This window comes from Chiloscyllium punctatum, chromosome 37, assembly GCF_047496795.1.
Source record: "Chiloscyllium punctatum isolate Juve2018m chromosome 37, sChiPun1.3, whole genome shotgun sequence".
Taxonomy (NCBI): Eukaryota; Metazoa; Chordata; class Chondrichthyes; order Orectolobiformes; family Hemiscylliidae; genus Chiloscyllium; species Chiloscyllium punctatum.
The window spans coordinates 23,773,226-23,800,832 of NC_092775.1; the positions used below are offsets into that span (position 1 = coordinate 23,773,226).

The following is a 27,607-nucleotide window of genomic DNA, read 5'->3' on the forward strand; positions in this document are numbered from 1 at the left end:
TTGTCAGTCAGCGAAAGTCTCAGCTGAATTCACCCAGCACAATGATCACGACTTACATTTTGCTGGGGCAAGGGGGATAGCTAGGGTTATTGATCAGCAGTGTAAATTCTGGTTTATGTTTTCCTCACTTCAAACCAATTGCAGTAAAAGCAAAAACTAATAACAAAGTCTTGTACATGAAAGATGACATTTCCTTCCGTACACAACTCCACAATGGACATGGTAGGTCAACTGAGAAATGGTTTGAGGGGACAAAAGGGTCGCAACTTATTGGAGTTATCAAAGAACATGACCTTTACCATAGCCTTTTCCAGTGTCATGTTCCAACCCTACAAAATCTCTTTAGAGCTGAAATACTGCAGGATAGTTTAAGATAATGGAAGCACTTTGGTCTTATGCACTCATTTAAGGATCTTATTTTGCATTTATGAGATATGGTACTTACCTTGGTAGGAACTGTACCACTCAGACATATCCAGTCTCATTTCAAAACCATCCCTTTTCTCCTTGCTGCTATTTAATATTTGATATTTAAATTTAGTGATTGTTAATAAAAGAAAATCAGAAATGAACAATAAAATAAGTTGAAAAAAAACTTTGGCTAGAAAGTGGAGTTTGACATCAAGACAATCCAATTATTTTTATTTAATTTAGTGAACAACAACAATACTGGGACTTGTGAGCGCAAGTAATATTTTCGAGACAATGTACCTTCTTCAGATAAGTTATTTTCTTTGGTTTCTTTCTCCATTTGATGACACCATCCTTCCATTCTTTCTTTCTCTGCTTGCAACAGTTTCAAGAACCAGTAGCCATCCCGACGACATGAAGTAGTGTGCACTGGTTCAACAGGGAGACTGTTAGTCGATTCTAACCATGGCTCTGGTGGTGGTAATGAAGATGGATCTAGAGCTGGATCTAAGTTATCTCCATAAGCTAATGCTTTATTTTTTGTCTGGGAGCTTTTTGCATGCTGCCGTACCGCAGGTTCAGGATTTGAGGCATTGTGATGCTGAGCTGAATCCGAAAGCTGGTTGCTTTTGTCTTGGGATCCAGTAGCTGAATTACATTCCTGTGCATCAGAGTCAGTTTCTTGTTTTGAAGTCATGCTGCTGGAGCGGCTTATGCTGTTTTAAATAATGACAATTTTTCAAATTAATTAGGTCCTCCTCTTAGGTGAGCCAACTGCAAAATGCAAAACAATCTGATCTCAAGCAAATACATTAAAAAGGGATTGAACATCCATTGAACTCTAACCCAGAAACACAGTGAAACAGCTTAAGTTGTTTATCACTCCAGTATAAATTATGCACACATCTTGTCAGAGATCAAAAGTTTATATTTGTTTTTCTTTAAAATGAAGATAACATTGGAAAATGCATCTATGCTTGGTAAAACTTCCCACAATCTTAGGAAGAAGGTCAGTTTTCAGAAATAAACAGGTATTGCCACATTTAAACTCTATCCTCTGAGTCAGTCACCTGCTCTCTCAGCACTGATTTGGTCATGCAATGGATTACACAGTACAACCATTTTGAACTCATGACTTAGTCACTTGAGCAGGAGACAGCATCGACAGGAGAGATGGAAGATTCAGATACATACGCAACACTAAACTTCAAGAGAAATTCTTTGTACATTGCCCCAAAAAGTGGTCTCCCAAGTAAATTGCCATTAATGGGCTTGTTTTGTTAAACTCCAAAATTGTGCCCATTCGGTAGTTTTGCTTAGTTAGTGATTTTTGAGACATTTTTGAAGATACAGATGCTTATGCTTTATAGGGAAATTCTCTAAGTTTTAACCCAAAGGTTACTTAAGAAAAAGTATTTGTGACATATTCTTGCTACACACTTTTGCAAAATGAGGTGATAACCTATATGTTAAAGTTAAACATTCTATAATACCAAGATGTGCACATTTCCATCAAGACACACTTAACCAAAATCAGTGACAGCACGAACCAATTAATAAACTTCCTTCTCCTCTGCTTGATTAATTTTAATTTCAACAATATCCCAGTGAAGATGAAATAACTCAATGTAGAAGTGACTGCAAAGGGCTCTCCACAGTGTCAGTGACCCTACCTTTGAGCCAGAATACCCAGGTTCAAGTCCCATCTGCTTCAGAGGTGTGTCATAACACATCCAAACAGGTTGATTTAATATATGTGGAGTTGCCTGACTTAAGTGCTTTCTGATCTGTTGATCACATGAACTTCAGAATTCTGGGTATGTTGATATTTTTAGGGGTTATAGTGTACAAATTTAGTTGAATGCTTCTAATCAACATACGTTTGTAAAACAAAATGCAGTGACATTTGTACTCTGCTCAAAATTATTTGTGCTGAGGGAAGGGGCTCAGGCAATCATCAAGCAACTTTCAGATTTGAGTAATGTCTAGGAAGCTTATTTAGACTTCACAGCATGGCACAGTTGCAGCAACCCACTGCTTACATAGCAAAAATATGATTGAACCTTTTGAAAATATCTGTGATATTTTCAGGAATATTTTTAAGGAACATAGTAAATGCTTACTACAACCTTTTTCTATTAATCTTAATAAAACTATATTATAATGGAAACTCCTTCAAAGCAAGTTTACCTGGCAACAGTCCAAGATCAAGTCTAACTGCTTGGCATCATATGTAGCCCTGAAATAAGGGTCTGATCTCATTTGTCTCATCACAAAAAACATCTGACTCAAGTAATTTGCTGCTAAAACCCTTATCGACACATTTGTTACCTCTAGACGCGAATTATTCCAGGACACTCCTGGCTGGACTCCCAAATCACTATAACTCTGCTGTCCTTGACTCAACTCACAAGAAGTTCCTTTACTCCATCCCTGAGCTCAATGTCCACACTGATTCGCTGTCAAGCAGTGGCCTGATTTTAAAACTGCATGCTCACTTTCAAATCCCTCGGTACTCCCACCCCCCTCTATCCCTACAATCCTATTCAGGTCCACGCCCCTCAGATACTCATGTTCCTCTAATTCCAACTTATTTTGCATTTCTGATTTTAATTGCTCCACCGATAGCTGCACTTTCAGATGCCTAACTATCCTCGCTTCACCTTTCCACTTTGTCTTCAAGAAGGAAACCTATCTTAAAGCCTGTCTCTTTGACCAACCTTTGGTTCATTTGACCCTTTATCTTTTTACATTGCTCAATGATCCACTTTTGCTTATAATGCTTCTGGGAAATTTCTTGGCAAGCTTTATTACATTAAGGATACTACACAAAAAAAACATTGCTTTCACTGTATCAGAAATCAAAGGCAAAGATCAGGAAAAAAGCTCACTCAAAAGAATGACAACACTGATTATTTCCAGGGAGGTACAATGCAAGTAGAGAGGCCTATGAGTAGGTTAATAGCGGAGAGGTTGGTGTGTGCTGAAATGGTGGTATTTTTGAAAAGAGATACAATCAATTCATTTAGTTGAACTAATTTCACTCACTGCCACTCGTCTTCCACTTGTATTCCAATAGACTGGAATTTGTTGATGATTTGAGAATCTTGTTCCTTAATCAAATTCTGGGAACAGTCAACCTGAAAAGAAAGAAACCTCCACAAATCAATGATAGAATTTGACAAATGTCTATTCCTTTTCTTTCCCTGTAATTGTGCTCGAAACATCAAAATACTCAATTTGGTTTTAAAGAGACCACACTAAGTTGGTCTTATAAGTCACTGAAAAATCTTATATTGGAAAATGAATATAATGGTCCTCTTCAGAAAAAAGCTCTCTGAGAGTCATCTCCATGCAGTTAACCTTTACAGACGAAGGACTTTTGCCCAAAAAGTCGATTCTTCTCAAATGCTACCTGACCTGCTGTGCTTGTCCAGCACCACATTCTCAATTTGATGCAGTTGACTACTTGTCAGCATCAATCTAATTGACAATAAACACTTCTGAATTTCAAACACGAACTAATATACCAATAGCTGAGAAGGCCATTATGCATTATTTGAACTTCAGACAAAAATGTCCTGCTGTAATTACACCCTGTTTGATTGGCAGGATGTAAAATTTCAAACGCATTACTGACTGCAGACAAATGTTATCAGGAGTAACAAGACAATAATTGAACATAAGTCAACTTGCACCTTAAAAAGATTGTGAACAACAGAAAGCTTATTCTCAAACATGTATACTGGAAGCACAGAATTGGGCAGCTGGAATGAGGGGGAAAAATGTGTTTGGGCAGTCAAAAATGAACAGCTTTGAGAGGGAGAGGTGAAAGCTAAGTTATAAACTTTCCACAACAAAACATATGACAATTGCTGCTGAGAGAATAAATGTGTGATACATAATCATTAAATAAAAAGCACATATATGTCAGATAAAGATTTGGGGCGGGAGTGGGGCAGAGTATTGATAAGTTTCAGACTAGAGTCATAGAGGTGTACAGCATGGAAACAGACCCTTCGGTCCAACTCGTCCATGCCGACCAGGTATCCCAACCCAATCTAGTCCCACCTGCCAGCACCCGGACCATATCCCTCCAAACCCTTCCCATTCATATACCCATTCAAATGACTTTTAAATGTTGCAATTGTACCAGCCTCCACCACATCCTCTGGCAGCTCATTCCATACACTTACTACCCTCTGCGTGAAAACGTTGCCCCTTAGGACTCTTTTATGTCTTTCACCTCTCACCCTAAACCTATGCCCTCTAGTTCTGGACTCCTCGACCCCAGGGAAAAGACTTTGTCTATTTACCCTACTCATGCCCCTCAGCATTTTGTAAACCTCTACAAGGTCAACCCTCAGCCTCCCATGCTCCAAGGTAAACAGCCATAGCCTGTTTAGTCTCTCCCTATCGCTCAAATCCTCCAACCATGGCAAAATCCTTGTACATCTTTTCTGAAGCCTTTCAAGTTTCACAACATCTTTCTGATAAGAAGGAGACCAGAATTGCACACAATATTCCAACAGTGGCCTAACCAATGTCCTGTCCAGCTGCCACATGACCTCCCAACTCCTGTACTCAATACTCTGACCAATAAAGGAAAGCATACCAAACACCTTCTTCACTATCCTATCTACCTGCGACTCCACTTTCAAGGAGCAATGAACCTGCACTCCAAGGTCTCTTTGTTCAGCAACATTCAAGACCTTACCATTAGGGGGTGGCTCAGTGGTTAGCACTGCTGCCTCACAGCACCAGGGTCCTGGGTTCGATTCCCACCTGTCTGTGTGGAGTTTGCACATTCTCCCTGTGTTTGTGTGGGAATCCTCCGGGTGCTCCGGTTTCCTCCCACAATTCAAAAATGTGCAGGTTAGGTGAATTGACCATGCTAAATTGCCCGTAGTGTTAGGTGAAGGGGTAAATGTGTGAGAATGGGTCTGGGTGGGTTACGCTTCGGCGGGGTCGGTGTGGGCTTGTTGGGCCGAAGGGCCAAATGTGTGCAGGAAACTTTGGAAATGCAGTCCAAGACCCAATGCTAACTTCTGAAAGGCACTATCAGCTATCCAAAGGAAAGTGATTATCTATTTTCAGAAAACATTGATATGCAGAAATAATTTGCTAATAAATCATTGAATTACAGAAATAATGTGACAATTCTATCAGACAATCAAATCTGTTCTTAGAATAGACTTAGGACTCTTCTTTTGGCTAAAATCACAGAAAAACTAGCAGTGTTGGTATTCACACAACATTGGGTTATAGTCCAACAGGTTTATTTGGAAGTACTAGCTTCTAAGCGCTGCTTCATCACCTGTTTGACTATAACCTGATGCTGTGCAATTTTTAAACTTTGTCCACCCCAGACCAACACCGGCACCTCCAAGTCAGTGTTTATATTGTAATAGCTCCAATTTGAGACCCAAAGGAGCAATACAGAAGTGAATTCCCACTGCAGGACAAGACAAAAATATAACTTCAAGTGGCCTTGGATAAACTCCAACAGTGACACACCATAGGATTTTAGGATTCGCGGCCATCTGCCGAGTTGTATTGATGGATCTGTAAAACTGCTTTGCATTATTGAAGTAGCAGCACCATTACACTTTTTATAAAGAGACACCTAGTTAACTAAATCCAAATTTGCTTGCCACATTCCAAAAAGACAGTCCTTGACAAGTCTTGAGTCACCACCAAAAACATAACTTCTCCCACATTTACCCATCAAATATTAGAACCCTACATTGAAAGAGTTTACCCATGGTTTTAATAATGTAACAAATTTTTAACATTGTATTCAATCCAGCCAACAGAACTATGAAGTAATGCAATTTAAACCTGAAAACAATGAGGCAGAAATTACCTGTATCCCGATGGAAGAGAGCTTTCTTTTTGGAATAACTTCCACCTTCGGTTCCTCAATGACGAGTGGTCCCTTCTCAGCTGCTACAGTGGCATTTCGGTGTTGCGTTTGGTTGTCTAACTGTTCACGAACCGGAGCAATGACACTTCCCGTTTTAGTTGTATTCAGAGCCCTGGCACTATCCAAGCTATCTGAAGAATTACTGAGACCAGACTGACTGTTTAAATCACTCTTGTGGTCCTGATTGTCGAGGTATGTGTCTTGAGCTGATTCTGTGCTGCTCTGGACTGTAACTGAAATAAATGGTTTAGATGTGGTTCTTGGTGGAACTGGTGGAGGAGTCTTCTTGTAAGTGGTTATACACGATGACACTAGAGGGTGGAAAAGAGGGGGGGAAAAAAGAAAATTTAACATTTTTCTAACTTTATATTATGTAACTCCCTTTTCTGAAAAACTGAACATGTTTTCATGTTTCATTTCTACATTTTTACGTGGCATCATTGTTTGAATCACACTTAAAAGTGCATCAAATTGGAATTAACCTTACCAAATGATTTGATAATGGATGGGAGGCCAGAGACAGAAAGGGAAGAACACTTATCCTTGGAAATGACAAATGGCTTTCCTTACAGATGGAGACTCAGTTTTTCATGATATGCTGAATTAGATGAGAATTATAAATCCAAATTTGCAAATTACATCATAATAGAAGATACACCAAATTGTCTAGATGAGTACAAGAAGTTACAAAGTAATGTAAGCAAGTTAAATGAATAAGCAAAAGAGTGGCAGGTGGAGATGAATGAGGTCGCCTGCTTTGGATCAAAGACAAATATTTACTTAACATGGTCAGACTAAGATCAGTGAAGGAGCAAAAGGATTTGGGCATCCACATGCATAAATCGGGAATCAATAACTGACAGGTTGAAAAAAAACTAAAGCAAGATACCTTTGATTCAATAAAGATAATGCGAGATGAATTCTAAAGTGAGAAAATGTTGACTCTTAAAACAGATTTAGTCAGGTTCCCATTAAGATTACTGCACTTAATTTTGGGTTACAAAAACAGGGAATATATAACAATACAGGTACATGTAACAATATAATTCATCAAAATAAATTCAGAGCCACAGGGACTTAAATTATGCGAGATGTTGCATAACTTGACTTATACTCCTCGGAGTTTAGGAGGTTTAAAAAAATTTTTGATAGAACAGATACAGAAACTGTATCAGAATAAATCAGAACGCCATTTATGAATGAAATCAAGGAGCCCCCTACCACACTATGTGAAATATCTGGAACCCTCTCCACCTGTGGGCAGTAGATCAATTTAAATTTAAGATAGTAACAGTTTTTTTAAAAAAAACAACACATGGGGAGAATTTGGAAATAGAGCACAGGCATATGTCCGGGACAATACAGCTGATTGACAAATGGCCAAATTACCTCCTCCTATTCCTGCAAATGCAAACGTAAAAATTGAGTCTCCAGAATAAATAAAGTTGTTGTGTTTTTTAAAATCAAAGTAAACACATATCAGACACAACTTGCATGAAACATTAGCTCCCTCAACATACATCAAGAATGAAACATAGAGCAATAAAAATCTCCACCAGTCTGGCAGCTTTCATATTTAAAGTCTTTTGGTTCACTTAAAGTCACTTGGTTCATTAAAAATGCATCTGCCATATGAATTCACATACAGGCCTCTTGTTTTACAGAATGCATCAACTCTAGGGATATGACCATGATGCAAATTCATCAATTATTAGCTGCACATCACTGAGTGAAGGAGTGTTTTATATTTGAATAGCCCTTAAAAAAAGGCAATCTATATGTAAATCAACATAATACTTGCTGGATGGGAATATTCCTGTTGAAAGTGTCAACTGAGAAATCTCAAGTACTACAAACCAAATATGGGTAACTAAACCAGTAGCTGCAAATCACACAAGATCGTTCAATTAAATTTAATTAATTACCAATAAAAACTTGTCACTGAAATAAGGTCACTACCATAGTTAATAATTATTACAGAAAAGGGAACAAGGCCAAGTGGACAAACTTAATTAGCTTCACATATGTTTGACTAGGCATTATAAAAGGTGTAAATAACTACTTCGGTAATTACCAACATGACAATATCAGTGAAACTGGCTTATAACCATTATAAATGACCAAAATGAAATAGGTGGTCACTTCAAAGATCTCAGCGAAGTGGGCAAGTTTATAATAGTGTATTTATAGCTATTTTCAACAGCTTTTTTCTAAGTGGTGCATTTAGATGCATACCTGATCTGTACTTCTATATAACAAACAAAGCTATAATTACAAGTGACCTCGTAGACTCACAAAACCCCTACAGTGCGGAAACAGGCTATTTTGCCCATAAAGTTCACACCAACCCTCTGAACAGCATCCTACCCAGACCCACCCCTCTACCGTATCCTTTTCCACCTAGCCCACACATCCCTGGATACTGTGGGCAAGTTAGCATGGCTGATCCACCTAATCTGCACAACGTTGGACTGTGGAAGGAAACAGGAGCATGGGGAGAATGTGCCAACTCCACACAGATGGTTGCCTGAGGCTGGAATGGAACCTGGATGCCTGGCACCGTGAGGCTGTAGTGCTAACCACTGGGCCATCCTGGCATCTTAAACATGGGTATTTATTGCCCATCCCTAATTGCCAAGTGGGCAAAAAGAATCAACCACATTGTCGATGGTCTGGAGTCACATGTAGGCATCAGTGAACCAGATGGGTTTTTACAACAATCAGCAACAGTTCCATCACCAGACTCAACCACAGACTTTTTTTGTTGTGGGGTGGGGGTGGAAAGAGATGTGGACATTGAATTCAAATTTATGACAGGACTTGAACCTGAATACAAACATCACCTGGGTCTCAGGTTTAATAGGTCTAATGATAATACCTCTAGGCCATCAGCTTGCCTCACAGAAGTGCTCAATTCACACATTTTCATTCAGGAACAATTTCATTGTAGCTTTAAATCCAAATGAACAGAAAGAGCATCTGACTGCAATTTCCAGAGATATATGTTAATCTATCTGGTTTCCTCATTTCAGACTTGGGTGAGGTTTTCAGCAATTCCTCAGAAAACGGTTTCCTCCAGGAATTCCACACAAAGTCAAGAGTTAATCAGGGTAATGAGCATTGAACTGTTGCCTCCTTTTCAGGTTACTATCAATAATTCTGCTTCCTACAGCTAAAGGTCTAAGGACAAAATGGTCTGACAAGTCAATTGAGCTCAAAATGTCCTTTAGGGAAGGAAAGTGTCAATTGTATCTCGTCTGGCCGACATGTAACTCTAGATTAGAGTGGTGCCGGAAAAGCACAGCAGGTGAGGCAGCATCCGAGGAGCAGGAAAATCATCAGGAATGAAGGCAGGGAACCTCCGGGGTGGAGAGATAAGGAGTGGGGGGGGGGGGGGGGGGGGGAGGGGCTGGGGGGAAGGTAGCAAAGAGTACAATCGGTGGATGGGGGTGGGGATGAAGGTGATAGGTCAGAGACCCTACCTCCTGCAAAAATGCTATCCCGTATTCCCAATTGCTCCGCCTCCACCATATCTGCTCCCAGCAGGACCAGTTCCACCACAGAACACACCAAATGGTCTCCTCCTTTAAAGACCGCAATTTCCCTTCCCACGTGGTTGGAGATGCCCTCCAACGCATCTCATCCACATCCCGCACCCCGCCCTCAAAACCCACCCTCCAACTGTAACAAAGACAGACTCCCCCGGTCCTCACCTTCTACCCTAACCTACCTTTGCATTAACCGCATCATCCGCCAACAGTTCCACCAGCTCCAAACAGACCCCACCACTAGGGATAAATTCACCTCCTCACACTTTTCTACTTTCCGCAAAGACAGCTCCCTCTGTGACTACCTGGTCAGGTCCACGCCCCTCAACAACCTACCCTCCCCTCCTGGCACCTTCCCCTGCCACCACAGGAATTGCAAATCCTGTGCCCACACCTCCCCCCTCACTTCCCTCCAAGGTCCCAAAAGGGCCTTCCACATCTATCAAAGCTTTACCTGCACATCCAACAATGTCACTTATTGTATCCATTGCTCCCGATGTGGTCCCCTCTACATTGGGGAGACTGGATGCCTTCTTGCAGAACGCTTTAGGGAACATCTCCGGGTCACCCGCACCAATCACCCCACCGCCCCTTGGCCCAACATTTCAACTCCCCCTCCCACTCTGCTGAGGACATGCAGGTCCTGGGCCTCCTCCACCGCCACTCCCTCACCACCCAGCACCTGGAGAAGAACGCCTCATCTTCCGCCTCGGAACACTTCAATCCCAGGGCATCAATGTGGACTTCACCAGTTTCCTCATTTCCCCTCCCATCTTAACCCAGTTCCAACCTTCCAGCTCAGCACCATCCTCATGACCTGTCCTACATGCCAATCTTCCTTCCCACCTATCCGCTCCACAATCCTCTCTGGCCCATCACCTTCATCCCCACCCCCATACACCCATTGTACTCTGTGCTACCTTCGCCCCAGCCCCACCCCCTTCCATTTATCTCTTCACCATGAAGGCTCCCTGTCTTCATTCCTGATGAAGGGTTTCGCACGAAATATCCATTTTCCTGCTCCTCGAATGCTGCCTGACCTGCTGTGCTTTTCCAGCACCACTCTAATCTAGACTCTGATTTCCAGCACCTGCAGTCCTCATTTTTGCCTACATGTAACTCTAGACCCACAGCTATGTGGTTGACTCTCAACTGCCCTCTGGGCAATGAGAAATGAGCAATAAATGCTAACCTAGCCAGTGACGCCCTCATCCTATGAATGAATAAAAACAAACCAGCCAAAATTTCCCAAACTCACTCAAATACCCAAAAATCCTCCAAACCTATAAACAAGATCAAGTTAGTTGGGAATCTTGACTGAAATGAAGGCAAGCAGATCTGGTCTGTAATCTTGTTATCTCAGACAGAACATGGAAATAATGTTAAAACAGAAACAGTCATTGAGAAGTGAAATCAGAAGGTACTTTTCTACACAATGCATAGGAATATTGAATTATCATTCATCAAAAAGCTGTAGGTGCTCTGTTAATTAAAATTCACAAGATTACAGGGTTCTGAGGAAAGGTCTGAGGAAAAGTTAACTCCGACTTCTCCTCACAAATGCTGAGCTTTTCCAGCAATTTTTTTGTTTGTATTTAAGTAACACTACTCAAAAACAAATATGAAAATAATACAGCAATTCTGGTCTCCTTCCTATTGGAAAGATGTTGCAAAACCTGCAAGGGTTCAGAAAAGATTTACAAGGATGTTGCCAGGCTTGGAAGATTTGAGCTATAGGAAGAGGTTGAATAGGTTGGGGCAGTTTTCCCTGGAAGGTCAGAGGCTGAGGGGTGACCTTATAGAGGTTTATAAAATCATGAGGGGCATGGATTGGATAAATAGACAAAGTCTTTTCCCTGGGGTCGGGGAGTCCAGAACTAGACGGCATAGGTTTAGGGTGAGAGGGGAAAGATATAAAAGAGACCTAAGAGGCAACGTTTTCACACAGAGGGTGGTACGTGTATGGAGTGAGCTGCCAGAGGAAATGGTAGAGGCTAGTACAATTACAACATTTAAAAGGCATCTGGAGGATACGGGCTGGATGCTGGCAGGTGGGACTAGATTGAGTTGGGATATCTGGTTGGTATGGACCAAAGGGTCTGGTTCCATGCTGTACATCTCTATGATTCTATGAAAAAGGCTAACTTCTATTTGTATTAATTGCTGGCTGGCTAAGTGGTCATTACTTAGTTATGTCTAAGAATGCATTTAACTGTGCTGTCAAGTAAATACATATCAACAATTACTGAACTTTCAACTTCAGTCTGAAATAGCAAGTTTAAGAACAACTTTCTTCTGACTTGAATTGGATGGTGACAAGAATAACAACAGCAATTATATTTTTGAATTTATGACCAACACTATTTCTAGCAACACTGAGCAAAGTATAGGTTGAACCTCCATAATTCAAAACTCTGCACCCACAGTACCTTTCCTCAGCATTGATCTTTACTCATTACTTGTTGTTGCACTTTGTCCAGTTTTGATACCCTGAATCCCGTTTCTGGTGTCCAACTGGAAAATTATTAATCTATTAGCCATATGATTGACGCAAATCCAAGTGAAGTGATTATCCAATTGTAACAAAATATTTTTGCTTTGAACGCACTTGGATATTTTTGATGCCTTAAAAACTTTCATCAGAACTTCAGGCACTAATCATGGTACTAAACCGATTGACATGCATTTACTATCTCTTTGACTCTAACTCAACCTCCCAAGTCCAGTATTGCCCCAGTCTCAAAAAATGGCCGATTAAGGGGGTGCAATCTGCAGTTTGTAAACGTTTGACAATTTTTTTTTAGTAAAACACGAAGCAAGCTATTGATAGAGGATTAAATATTAAAACTAAAAATACAATTTCACTACAAAATTCAGTCAATAAAAAATAAAAATCCAACACACGATGATATAAGTGCACATGCAACAGTGCATTGCATTTTACTGAACACATAGCAATCTCAACAGAAACCAGTAGTTTTAGTAAACATTTAGCAGGTTTCAGTATATTACTTATTGTGAATACAGAAGGTACACATACTTTGTTGTCCTCTACCACTGAAACAGTTGAACCGAGGCCAAATTACATACAAACAACAGTGATATATTTGCACATTTCATAAATAAAATCAGTAAAAATAGTATACTTGCACATAGATGCAGCAGACAGACTAGTTTTAACACTTGTTCCAACCAAACAATTAAGAAAATTATTTCTTATTCTAATGGAAATGTCATCTTTTTGGACATTTTGGGCTGAAAATATTAAAGTACTAATAATCTTTACGTTCCGGCTTCAACAGAATTTAACTGTGCCCTTTTTCCCAAAAGAGTTATTCATTTTACTGGAAAGCATAATGAAACTACTGAAAATTAGATGACCTTTTATACTAAATTGTGTCCAAAAGTACATGAAATGAAATGCTATGAAAATGTTTAGGTTTGACTCATTACACATTATGCTTGCTGCTCAAGCTGCACTTACTGAATTGTATCAATTTCCTCCAGGCATAAAGCAGAACTATTTCCTTAACATCGCATCATAGCAGTGCAACGCACAATACAGGTTACATGCAAAGCACAGAGTTGCCCAGAAAAGAAAATTTGCATCATGTGCCTGTATCATGATGTAAATGCACGTTTCCAAGATACATCATGGGCCAATTGAACAGCTATTCCAGTATTATAGTGAGAAAATGTCAACATTGCCAACGTTCTGGTTGAAAATTAAGTGCTACACCACAGCTGTGCTAGAACAGCCATTTCACACTGGAAACATTTTTTGGCACAGTTTGCACTGGCATAAAGGCTCCAGTGTAAACAGGGCATCCTGTATAAGGTCAGCAAAGACAGAGAATGAAATAAAAAAACATAGCATAAATTGAAAGAAATCAAAAGAGACAGTTAAGTATCATGGAAGAGTGTAGTGGATACAAGAAAGGACAAGGGAATTTAGTTTTTTTTTAATTAAAAGCAACGCATTTTTCACATTCAAAAGCCCAAACATCAGACAATGCACCTGCTGCATTCCTGCAGCCAAGAATAAGTTGATTCTGAAGCTCTCGTACGTATTACACCGTACATCACAAACACAGTATATCTTACCAGTAGACTCAGAATAGTTCCTCTTCAACACAAAGTTTGTGGCCGGGTTTTTATCTGTGTGCAAAATGAAAATTTTTTAGGCAGCTGTTTCCAGGGGTGTGAATAATTGGAAATGTGCACCACTATTCCTGGGATTGGTACGAAAAATCACCACTGGTTCAAGTTCTCTGCAGCAAATTATGGAGCCAACCCACAGGCAGATGAGCATCCCTTCACAGTTTCGATCGCAGCACTCTCTTGATTTTTGTGGCATTACAGATTCCAAACACTAAAACATCTGTGCTTAACACAATGGAGAGAGACAGACAGACAACAAATCTACACTCATCTGATTTGTATTCACTTTTTTATGAATATTCAAAGTCTCCAATTTTATCTACAGAAAATCAACTCGACAGTACACTACACATTAGATGCAAACCCCAGCTTTGATGTGCTGAAGGCTCTAGAATGGATGACAAAAATTTAATCTCAAATGTAAAATGCTCTTTCCAGCAAGAAAAATGCGTATTGTGCAACATCCAACTCGTACCTTGCATTTCAGTATTAAAGGTATGTACTCAAAAGGCCAACTTATTCAAGTGTGCACTTCACTTAAATCAACTTAATATACCAGTGCCATTATCCCAGATTAGTTCCATCATCTGGATTTCAATTTCAGAAAAGTATACACTTACATGAGGAACTGCACAGGAATTAGCGGTAGTGGTTGGAATCTGCACAAATTCTCCATGCTTCTTTCTTTCCGTCATTTCACAAATCTTCAGGTTTTAAAATCCAAAAAACTGAACTACTAGTTCCTGATTTCCTGCTCGTCTTATAATTTTCAGCTTCTGTAGGCATCTGCACATTTGTCTCATCCTTATTTATTGCTTGGAGAAAAGCCCCCCAAAACAGAACACTGATTCAAGCACTGTTAAAGCACTTAACAATTAAAAAAAATACGCATGACTATGTATATGACTCATGAATGTGATCAATTACTTAGCAAATTGATGAAGTCACTAGCTTAATTACCCATTTATGATCCATTAAGTGATCACAACTTAGGTATGGCAATTATGCTACACTTGGGCTTAGCTCGTTACCGCGAAGGAGAGGGTTAAAAAGTGTTCCTTCTATTGATGGCCATTCAGCATGTTCAAGTGAGGAAAACATTAATCTGTACAATCACTAAATCTCCCTATCATTCCATTGCCATTCCAAATAATTAAACCACGCCAAAATTCATTTACAGAGATCATATAGAGACAGTAATTACTTAGTTGAAACTTTCGAAAGGATCAAGCACTGAGAACCAGATGCCAGCAGCTGAGATGAAGGGAGAAGTCAAAACAAAAATAATATAAACAATCAATATAAACAATATAAACAACCTTCAGTACGTCAGCCCTCGTGAATTTAAAAATGTTATAAACAGACAGCAACTTACTTCACCAATATTAAATAAAAGCAAAATATTGTAGATGCTGAATATATGAAGTAGAACAAAGTGCTGGAGAAACCCAACTGGTCTGACAACTTCTGTGGAGAAATACATCACTGATTCCCAATAATTCTTAACAAAAGTTAACAATAATTCTTTGGAACTGCTGATGCAAGGAAGAATAGAAGTAAGTAGGATAGAAGAGCAAGCATACTAAGATAAAAGCAGGCTATTAGTTCAGGTTTGGGAAACTGTACGGTGTGAAGCTGTATATCAATGATTTACAGAGGAGACAATGTCAGCGACTTCAATTACTTGAAGTACATAGTCCGGAGGGGACAGATTGGAAGGAGTATCTGAGAGTTGGAACTCAGCATCTGCATGGTAGAAGTCTATATGTCAGATAACAAAAGCATCACAACAGTGATCTAATAACAAAGTGAGGTTTAGACGTGAAAGGGTGGAATGAAGTAACTTCAAAGGGAGTTAGAGAAATTTGGGGTGGCTGATATCACACTGACAGTTCATTGCGAAAGGATAAAGAGGAGGTAAGAGGCCAGAGAGTACTGGAGATGGGAGACAGGTTTTGACAGGAGAGTTCAATGATATGCCCTGCCCAAAATTCATTGAGGTGGAGATGTAACAGGGTAAAACTGAGCCCTTCACTGAGCAGAGATCATTCCAAGCCCCATGACCAGAATGTCAGAGGGTTTGTGAATGTACAAGAGATTGGATTAGAAGGATTGGGATCTGAGAAAAGGGGTTGTGAGAAAGGATACAAAACTGTTACTCTTACCTGGTCTGACCTACATGTGACCCACAGCAATGTTTTAGATTCTCAACTGCACTTTAGGATGAGCAATAAAGGCTGGCCTAGCCAGTGATGTCCATATCCCATGAATGAATTTTAAAAAACATTGTTTTAATAAACAATGTTCTATTGTTACCTTTGCGGCAAATTTACTTCTGTTTGAACCAATCTATACTGGTCTTCCCATACTGTAGTCTGGAGCTGAAAATTTCACAATTTCACAAGTTCCAAGACAGCAATGGTTACCTTGAAGCTCTGTCTGATTGCTAATAGCACCATGCCCTCTTTAAAGCCTTATACCTAACCAGTCGGTCTTGGGGCCCGACTGCTAGCCAGAAACCTTGGAGAAAAGATAAATGTTTTCATGTTCAAACAGTTCGCTCCAACCAGAAATGTCTCTGCTCCTATCCCTTGCCACCCCAAGTTTCTGCCTGCCTCCCACCCAAAAACCACTCAAATGTTCTGGGATTAAGGCAATTTTTTTTTTGAACAACAGGAAACAGTGATCTATAATTTTTAATAGATTTTGAAACATCATTTTCAAATACAATCAGCTTGCAAGTATAGTCAGTTTTGTGGCAAATAGCAACATGATGATCAGATAGTTTACAGGCTCCATAGTCTGTATGACGAACAGGTTTGTGATTTCCTTCCCAACTGCCATGTGTTATAGAAACATTTTATGGAGTACTTTTATTCCTAAACACTTCATAGCTATTACTGCAATACAATTAGTGTGTAACTTTGAAAACACAGACTAAAAATCATAGAATCCCCACAGCATGGAAACAGGCCATTCTGCACATAGAGTCTGTACCAACTCACCCAGACCCAGCTCCCTCACCCTAACCCCATAATCCCACAATTACTATGGCTAATCTACCTGGCGTGCACATCCCTGGACACTATGGACAATTTAACATGGCAATCCACCTGGCCTGCACATCTTTGGATTATGGGAGGAAAGCAGAACATCTGGCAGAGAACATGCAAATTCCATAGTCACTTGAGGCTGGAATCAAACCCGGGTTCCTGCTGCTGTGAAGTAGGAGTGCTAACCACCACCTTGCCGGCCATGTCAATATTCCAAAAACAGCCATGTTTAAAAAAGACTAGTTTATGACCAGGACATTGGACGGACTACCCCACCCGCTGTAAATTCTGTGTCTTATGATCCTACTCCACAGCTTCCTGATGAAGGAGCAGCGCTCCAAATGCTAGTACTTTCAAATCAACCTGCTGGACTATAACCTGGTAAAGTGTGATTTTAAACTTTGCTCACCCCAGTCCAACACCTCCATATCAGGAGTGAAAAGGTGGGAATATTATCTTATTTGACAGAAATACACAAAAGCACCCCAAACCACCTGCCACACAAAAGATATTCTTGAAAAAGTGAACTTCATTTATATCAAATTCAAAAGTATACAAAGATGCACATTTTCTAAATATTTTATTTTTGAATAAAAGATTTTGTTTTAATGACACATCAAGTTCAAGCACCAACTATTAAAGAATAATCTCTGATGGAAAACTACGGTCACATCAATATTGTTAACCATTTGTTTTTCTTTAAACGCAAAAAAAAACTAGATAACACAGTCATATCAAACTTCAGATATTTGTGTAAAAAATAATCAAAAACATTTACTGAGGCCATGAACTAACATCCTTGCTAGCAAAATGCATATTGTACAAATGAGCATGGCTGATAAAAATATACCTTACAGACTTTACTGTTAAGCTACAAAGTGCCCAGAATTTCCAGTCAGTTCTCAATACTGTATAGGAGAAAAAATGAAGAAAAGTGGTGTAACACCTTAAGTGCCTACAGAGACCTAGTAACCATAGTAGATGTTGCTTCCCTTTCTAAAGAGTGGTTAAATGATTACTGCAGTAGAAGCCACTTACGAACTGCTGTGCAGTTTGATAACTGTTTTGTACATTCTTTGAATACTCAAATTCAAGGTAATGTTTATCATTTAAGATAGCTCCCAAGTGACCATAAAGGTAGAATGCTGGTTATTGGTGGGTTGGATTAGGATGGACGGTAGTACAAGGAAAAGAATAGCACATTGGATGGGAGCCTTCGTTTTAGACTCCATTTAAAATAGGTGCATTCTTTGAGTAAATCTCCTTTGCAAGCTGTTTTCTTTTGCCACTCTTTTCACCTACATCAAACTCTATTCTGTTGCATAAGATGTAGTAGATTTCACTCACTATATTATACCCTCCATTTAATCTTTTCCTGTTTCTATTCAAATACTTTAAAAGGTTAATTATTTTCTCATGCGTATTCTCCCTCCTTAATTTTGCTTTGCTTTAAATGCTGAGAAAGCACAATACTGGAAAATAAAAATATTTGAAAGCACTGGAAACAGTCAATGGACCAGGCAGAATTTCTAGAACAAATAGCTTTATGGAATAAGAATTCTTCAGACTTTTAAAATGCTGTTTGGTTGTAATTTCTTTTAATTTTGACAAATGGTGCATGCTCTCAACTCTGTCCCCCTTAAAGCCAGTGTATTTTTCCAATATTTTGCATTTTTTATTTTCACAAATACATTGCCCAGTAGGCAGAAACTTAAAGAGCTAAGAACAGCCCCTATTTTGTGGCTAAGGCAAAAAGGAGGAAGAAGAGGATTCCTTGCGATAGCTGCTCCCAATCTCTGTCCAGAAGCAGGGTGATACCAAACAATTGCGCGGTAGTTGCGTGCAGGCTTGCACGAAATGCATAATACCATTATTGTATAAAGTTAAAAATCACAACACCAGGTTGTCGTCTAACAGGTTTACTTGGAATCACTAACTTTCAGAGTGCTGCTTCTTCATCAGATAGTTCACGTTGTGAGATTTTTAACTTTGTCCACTCCAGTCCAACACTGGCTCCTCCCCATCATTATTGTTTAAAATATACACACAGACAAAATGAACCAAATACATCATGTACCAGCCAGTCATTATTTGTAACTATGTATTAGCACAAAGTTGGAACCCTCAATAACACTTGAACACTATACGAGAAGCGATTTTTCTCAGACATATTAAAAACACACAAGTTTCCAAGAACAACATTTATAGCAAAGTAATCTATTCCCTTTCAGCACTTGTATTCATGTCACCATGTTGCCAGAAATTAAGTTGTTCAGTTCACACGAGAAGGCATTGTGCCACAATATTTCAGAAGTCACGTAGAACTCGAACATTGCAACAGAGACAAAAGAATTAAGATCATTTACAGTCACAGCAAAGTTATAATTCAGTTTAGATTTCAGAAGGTTGCAAACCGTAACAGGAACGGTCTGAGCGATTACAAACAATCTGGACTCTTAAGAGAATCCAGTTGTACTGGATGAAAGTTTCACAGATAGTGGTTAGTTTTGAAGGAATTGAAAAATTAGACGAAAATTTTAAAATAAGGGGACCTGGATGCCCAAATCAGATAAGCAAGTATAAGGGTAAGCATTGAGTAACACTTGGTACTGATGACTAATTTGTTCATGGAATGTGGGTGGTTTCATTGGCTGGGCCAGAATTTAATACCTATCTCTAACCGCTCTTGATTGAGTGGGTATGGCCACTTCAGAGGGCAGTTAAGAGTCAATCACATTGCAATGGAACTGGAATCGCACTTAGACGAGACCAGGTAACAACAGATTTCCTTCTCCGAAGGACATCAGTGAACCAGATGGATTTTTACAGCCATCGACAGTGGATGACATTAGGCTAACTTTCATTTCCAGATTTTTACTAAATTCAAATTTCACCATCTGCCATGGTGGGATTCAAACATGTCCACACAGCATTAGCTTGGTGTTCTAGATTATTATTCCAGGGACATTACAGATATGCCACTGGCCTTTGAACATGGCAAAAGAACACAACAGCATCAGGAGTAGGTGCATGAAATGATGTATTGCCATAGGCTAAAGAAACTATTGTTTATGACGAAGAATCAGGATCATAGCTTGGACATGAGTAGAATGCCAATTTTGCAAATAGACTGAAATAAAAACAGAAAATGCATAGTGGATGTCTGCAGAGAATAAGTGAGTGAGTATTTCAAATTGTTTCATTAAAATTCACCCAGTTTCAGCATGTTTTCAGATTTTTTATTTAGATTACTTAGTGTGGAAACAGGCCCTTTGGCCCAACAAGTCCACACTGCCCCGCCGAAGCACAACCCACCCATACCCCTACATCTACCCCTTACCTAACACTACGGGCAATTTAGCATGGCCAATTCACCTGACCTGCACATCTTTGGACTGTGCGAGGAAACCGGAGCACCCGGAGGAAACCCACGCAGACACGGGGAGAATGTGCAAACTCCACACAGAGAGTCGCCTGAGGCGGGAATTGAACCCGGGTCTCTGGCGCTGTGAAGCAACAGTGCTAACCACTGTGCCGCCCTCTAAATCATTTAAGATTTCCAGTTTTTGTAACTTTTCTGTAGTCAGTTTCACCACATGTGAAGGCGTGGATTCCAGGTTGGAATTGGAAAGTATGGTTTTGATCTTAAACATTTAACTAGAGGAAACTTGCTCATTTAAAATGGTGGTTAGCACTGCTGCCTCACAGCACCAGATCCCATCTTTGGGTGACTGTCTGTGTGGAGTTTGCACATTATCCCAGTGTCTGAGAGTGCTCTGGTTTCCCTCTGGGTCAGGTGGTTTGGCCATGCTAAATTGTCCATAGTTGCCAGTGATATCATTGAGTGATGTGTAGATCAGGTGAAATGCAGGGTTACAGGAATACACTAGGGCGGTAGGTCTAGATGGAATGCTCTCCAGAGGGTCAGTGCAGACTCAATGGGCTGAATGGCTTGCTTCTGCACTGTAGGGATCTCATGATTGTATGAAAGTCACACAAGCAGAAAGACAGGAGTCTGGAAGTGAGACATTTTGTATTTTCAAGAATACACAAGAACAGGGATTAAGAGCTAGTTCTAACTTCAGTCAGAGTGCATTACTGTGTTGAGGGTCAAAGCTGAAAAACATGGTAAAGTGGAAGAATAGGCAAGGGAAAAATAGTTAGCTGCTAAATGGATCTGAATGGGGCTGTCACGCACCTTTTGAGTTTGACACCGTATAGTGTAGAATGCATGGGGAATGGCAAGCCACTTGAATGAATGGTATCATGAACCAGCTAGGGTAAAGCTTTCTTTAAATGTATTTAGAAATCAGTGGAAGCATAGATTGGTAAACTGTAGCACAAATATGTCCTGACAACTGCAAACCGTTCAGTATAGCTACTCATTTCAGATGCAGTATGAGTAAAATACTTTTGTACTGGACTTTTAGACAAGTTATGCTCCACTATTATATTTTCATTGAAGCCACAAATGCTTACTGAGAAAGGTTACTTCCATTTCATTTCATCATAAAAACTGATAGGAAAAAGGTTCTAGGCTACTAAAACTATTATGTTTAATTACAGTATAGCTGTCGTAAGGATGTGTTCAAGTCTCTTCCCTGCTGTGATCTTTTTATATTCGCTACAGTTCATTAACACCTGCAAGTACGACATTCATACAAAAGCTAATCACTTTAAAAAAGAACAATGGTCTCCCACAAATAGCTTTTGCTTCCCTATACTAATGATTAAAAAAGGTAAACATTCAATGAAGATATATAGGAAATAAAGTGAGGTTTTAAACCTGAAAATATTTTGAATTTTTATTTATAAAAGTACAACATTTGCAAATTTAACAATCTTGTCATTTCAATCAGATCTCGGGAATTAAAACTTTTTTTTCAAACATTGTACCAAAAAATAGAGAAACTGATCCTTTATGTGGGTGCTTATGCATCACTTGAGCCTCCTTAAGCTACCACCAAACATTTTCCTGAAACAAATCAAAGCAATGTGTCAAACTTTTCACTAAATATAAGACTGAAAGAACTGAGGATGCTAGGAATCAGAAACAAAAGCAGAAATTAATTTGTTTTTGTTAAGAACTTTTAATTTCTCCCATGTATGGTTATCTAGAACTGAAGGAGCTTTAGATTTTTAAAAACCAACTCAGATGATAGCCTGTTACCATTGATCTTTGGATACTTTTTATTTAGTACAAAATGCTGAACTTATAAAAAGGATAAATAATGTTCACCTCATGTGGATACCTCTCAAAGCAAATCACATCTAGCAATTCTAACAGAATTTACCAATGAGAATGTGTACAAGGTATCAGCAGGTAAGGAAAGAGTTAAGTTTCAGGCTGCAGGACAAAGACTCAGCTAGCATAACTTTGACCAGATAAGAACTTGCAGAAAACAATGAGGTGCTGGAGGCAAGGGCAATGGTTTAATAAGGTGAAGAACATCCATTGTGTCATGCCAGTTAACGAGGTGAGAATCAAAAGGGTAAAAACAATGACTGCAGATGCTGGAAACCAGATTCTGGATTAGTGGTGCTGGGAGAGCACAGCAGTTCAGGCAGCATCCAAGGAGCTGGTGAGGATCATCCATTTGTAATGCCAGATGGCCTAACCTTTACTGTTGATGCTCGCTGATTGTAATGGGCACCCAATCAATTAGATGTTGCCTTACTTGGATGCTGCTTCCTGTAAGCGACTACATAATTCCTTAGGAATCTGGTGTTCAAGAGAAAACCGAGAACTCATATCTTTGTGTACATCGCAATCACTCTGTCTCCCTCTCGAGGGCTCAGAATAAAGATGAAGAAGTTTGAGCCATACTGTGTCGATGAGTGTTTGCTTCAACTGATATGGGAATACGGAAACAGTACGACACCAAAACAATGAGAAAGTCTTGATACAAGAAAGACAGGCAGGAGGCTGGAAGAACACAGCAAGCCAGGCAGCATCAGAAGGTGGAGAAGTCAACATTTCATGTGCAACCCTTCCTCAGGGCTGGGGACGGCTGTGGTGGGAGCTGCAGATAAATGAGAAGCAGGGGCAGGGTGGTGAAGTGGGGATAAGTGAAGACAAGTGGAGGATTCAAGCTGATTGATGAATGCTACTACATTTGAAGATTTTGAAAAAGAACTCAATGAAATTTTGTCACGGTAACATACTGCTAAAATTAGAATTCTGGATAGAATAAAAACATAGTAATATTATTCAGGTATTAGTTAAAGAACAGAAAAGATACAGAAATTGTTAATAGACATTTCTTTTGGATTGGAGATTATAAATAGCGGTACTGCCCAAAGATCAGTATTGAGATCTCTCTTTCACAAATATACGATCTGGAATTCAACATAAAGGATACAAAAATAGGGAACACAAAGTCACTGAAAAATACTGAGAGCAATAATATGAAAAAGATGAAGGACTCATCCTTATCATAAGCATGCTGCCTCAAAGCAAGCTCCCAAAACGAACAAGGCAGAAAATGCTACTTGATCCTGTCATCTTCCTGACTGTCATTCAATACTCAGCAAGGTGCTGTGACTACAACAAAACAACTTCAGTACAGCTTCAATACTCATAATGACTCAATGTACTAAGTTGCCCAGATAAACCCTACCCACAAAAACATGATAAATCCATTCAAATGTTACCAAATGACCAGACAAGCTCTTTTCAATATTTTCATTTAAATGGCCAAAACTTGGCTAAGAAACAATCTCAACTTTTCTGCAACCCAATATCTAACTCTACATTTACTCTCTCACAAGTTTAAAAAGCAGTAGCCATGAATGGAAACCACAGCTATTTCTACATACATCAGCTTTTGAGGCCAATTATGGAAAGTCTGTCTGCTCGCTTACTATTCCATCCTGCTCTATGTCAAATTACCGACTAGAAGATTGCATGCTTGTGTAAGTATTATATCAAGCATCATACAAAATCAAGTAACAAATTAACCCACCAAGCCAAAAGAACAGATCAATGATCAGAATTTTATAAATACCTATTTGCTAATTCAAGCAATGCTTACGACTCTTGAGTAACTGCATCCATTCAATGTAAGAATGACATATTGGGCAGCAAGGCACAGGGCAAGAAATCATTCATGCCTTTCAGGTGTCAGCATGAACCACAACTTAAACCATTAATAAATGCTGTAGAACTCATTTTAAGGTAAGAGGAGAAAGATTTTAAAAAGACAACGGACATTTTTTTTTGTTTATAGAGACAGCATTTCTTGCATGGAATAAATTTACAGAGGAAGTGGTGGATGCGGGTACAGTTACAACATTTAAAAGACATTTAGATAAGTATATGAATAAGAAATGTTTGGATGGATTGGGGCCAAATGAAGACAGGAGGAGCTAGTTTAGTTTGGGATTATGGTCGGCATGGACTGGTTGGACCAAAGAGTCTGTTTCTGTGCTTAATGATTCTATAATTCAGATTTAAAATATGCTATTGTGCAAAATTTTATTTCAAAACAATTACGAATGAAGAAGAAAGCTAACTGTGATGAGATCTAAAGGTAAGCTAGGGCACAGATTTTGTCTAGCAAATACCTCATATCGGGCACAGGGGTTTTTGTCCAGCAAAACCAACAAATGGTAATTTTGACAACCATTTTCCCAGTGCCAAACATTGGGTTTCCAAATCCCCAGTTACAGTGTTCAAAACATTTATGATATTTGACTCAGAGATAAATTGGCAACAGCTTGATTAAAAATATTAACTGTCAAATTGACACAACATTCAAATATTAAATACAGGCAGTCCTCAGTATGCAGTTTGAGTCCATTTGCAAGCCCATAAACACAAGTCAAAACGCAACAGTTAGACAATATAAAGTAGCTGTTCATAAGTCCAACATTCACAAGTCAAGACTCCCTGTATACAGTAATGGCGTGAATGTGATAATTGATCAACGTTCAAACCAAAAGATACACAGGAGCGTTATGTGTGCTATAGGGATGATTGAAGGATAAATGCGAGCATGAACTTCTTGGGCTGACTAGCCTAATTATAGTCATAGAGATGTACAGCACGGAAACAGACCCTTTGGTCCAACTCGTCCATGCAGACCAGATATCCCAACCAAATCTAGTTCCATTTGCCAGCACTTGGCCAATATCCCTATAAACCCTTCCTCTTCATCTACCCATCCAGATGGCTTTTAAATGTTGCAATTGTAGGAGCCTCCACAACTTCCTCTGGCAGCTCATTCCATATACGCACCACCCTCTGCGTGAAAACGTTGCCCCTTAGGTCTCTTATATCTTTCCCCTCTCACCGTCAACTTATGCCCTCTAGTTCTGGACTCCCTGACCCCAGGGAACAGACTTTGTCTATTTATCCTATCCACGCCCCTTGTGATTTTATAAACCTCTATAAGGTTGTCCCTCAGCCTCCGACGCTCCAGGAAAAACAGCGCCAGCCTACTCAGCCTCTCCCTACAGCTCAAATCCTCCAACCCTGGCAACATCCTTGTAAATCTTTCTTGAACCCTTTCAAATTTCACAACATCCTTCCGATAGAAAAGGAGAACAGAATTGCATGCAATATTCTAAAATGCTGGCCTAACCAACACCCCATACAGCCGCAACATGACCTCCCGACTCCTATGCTCAATACTCTGACCAATAAAAGAAGGCATACCAAAAGCCTTCTTCACTATCCTATCTACCTGCAACGATTTGGGAGAAATTCTTCAGATTAAAAAAAACAGCTGGAGACCATATTTAATGGAAATTTTACTAAAACGAAAAGGCATAAAATACTAGAAATACGGGGCCACTATTGTATGCAGAGAAAATGAAGTTTTGGATGTGGATCCTGCCTGAACAGTTTCAAAAAGGCAAAAACAGAAATTGCTGGAAAAACTCAGCAGGCCTGGCAGCTTTTGTGGAGAGAAAGCAGAGTTAATGTTACAGGTCCAGTAAGCCACTGGAACTGACTGGGCACAAAGTGTTCAATTGTGAACATGAAATAACTGTTTCTCACTCCATATCTGCTGAGAATTTCCAGTAATTTGCTTTTATTTTAGACTACTGGTATCCACAGTTTAATGATGTACATACAAACAAATGAATGAGACCACTTGGCCCTGTCATTCAATATGATCACAATTGATCTGATTACTCCACATTCCTGCCTACCACAAACAGCTTTCAGTCTTTTTCTCAAAACTATATATTTGCCTTAAAATATTGAAAGACTATGCTTCCACTACCTCTATCAACTCTCAAACAATTTCTCATCAGTCTGAAATGGGTAAAACATTTCCTTTTACAGTGACCCAGAGTCTACCGATCACTAGTTCTAGATACGGTATTTCCACAAAACCAAACATCCTTTCACATCCACTCCATCAAAACCCCTCAAAGTCTTCCATGTTTCAAGCAAATTACCTCTTACTCTTGGAATCGCCAACAGAATTAAACCGAGCATGTCCAATCTTTCCTTATTAAGCAACACATCCATTCCAGGCAGTCTATTAACGTTTCCTTATATCCTTCCTTAAATAAGGAGATGGGGTTTCTTCAATGCCCTATATGAATGAAACATAACCATCCTACTTTTGTACTTAATTCCCAGGCAATAAACAATAACATTATATCAGCATTCCTAATTACTTGTGTACCAACCTTTTGCAATTCATACTTTAAGATGCCCAGATCCTTTAGTAATCTCTCACCATTTAGATCATTAACTCAGTTTCCTGCCAAAACTGACAACTACATTTTTCCACATTTGCCAGATCTTTGCCCACTCACTTAAATTATTCCTATGACTCCGCAGCCTCGATTTCTCTTCATAAGTTACATTTCTACCTGTTTGTGCACCATTAGCAAATTTAACTGTGATAGCTTCAGCCCCTCTGTCCAATTTATATATATTGAAGGAACATGAGACACCAGCACTGATCCCTGTGGCACACCACTCATTACATCTTGCCATGCAGAAAATGGCACACTTATGCGTATTTCCTGTTAACCAGCCAAGCTGCTATCCATGCTAATGACACCATGAATTTTCATTTTCTACAGTAACCTTTGCATAGATCACCATATCAAATGTAAATGAGAGTATTGCATTATTAGCATAGGTACAGGAAGAAGCAGAGAAATGGCATCTGGAAATTGGGATGGCAGTGTAGCAATGGTAATGCTGCTGGACTAGTAACCCAAAAATCCATGCTAATACATTCAAATCTCACCTCAGCAGCTGGTGGAATTCAAAAATCAATCAAGTAATTATCATGGATTATCACAAAAAATTGTTTATTTCAATAAAGTCTTTTGAGGAGGAAATCAGTCTTCCTTACTAGGTATAGCTTCCACCTGTCTCCATATTCACAGTAATACAGTTAACTCTTAACTATCCCCTGAAACGGCTTACCACACCTCATGGATTGGAAACAAATGCTGGCCTTACCTATATGCCGCAAAAAAGAACAAACTTGTGAATAGTGTGCTTCTGCCTCACAGTTACCAGGATGACTGAT

General features: G+C 39.4%; 1 protein-coding gene across 5 annotated transcripts in view; it reads right to left on the minus strand.

The window, feature by feature from the left end:
• The window catches only part of LOC140462943 (disks large-associated protein 4-like), a 572,009-nt gene that overhangs the window by 15,404 nt on the left and 528,998 nt on the right, over nt 1-27,607 (minus strand). For 3 of the 5 annotated variants that reach the window (XM_072556463.1, XM_072556462.1, XM_072556465.1), the window contains 4 exons: nt 13,990-14,043; nt 6,278-6,648; nt 3,460-3,551; nt 712-1,127 (listed from right to left, as the gene is read on the minus strand). In XM_072556463.1, coding sequence (XP_072412564.1) covers nt 712-1,127; nt 3,460-3,551; nt 6,278-6,648; nt 13,990-14,043 — 933 coding nt within the window. The remainder of the gene's footprint in view (nt 1-711; nt 1,128-3,459; nt 3,552-6,277; nt 6,649-13,989; nt 14,044-27,607) is intronic. The other 2 variants (XM_072556464.1, XM_072556466.1) reach the window with 1 other exon arrangement.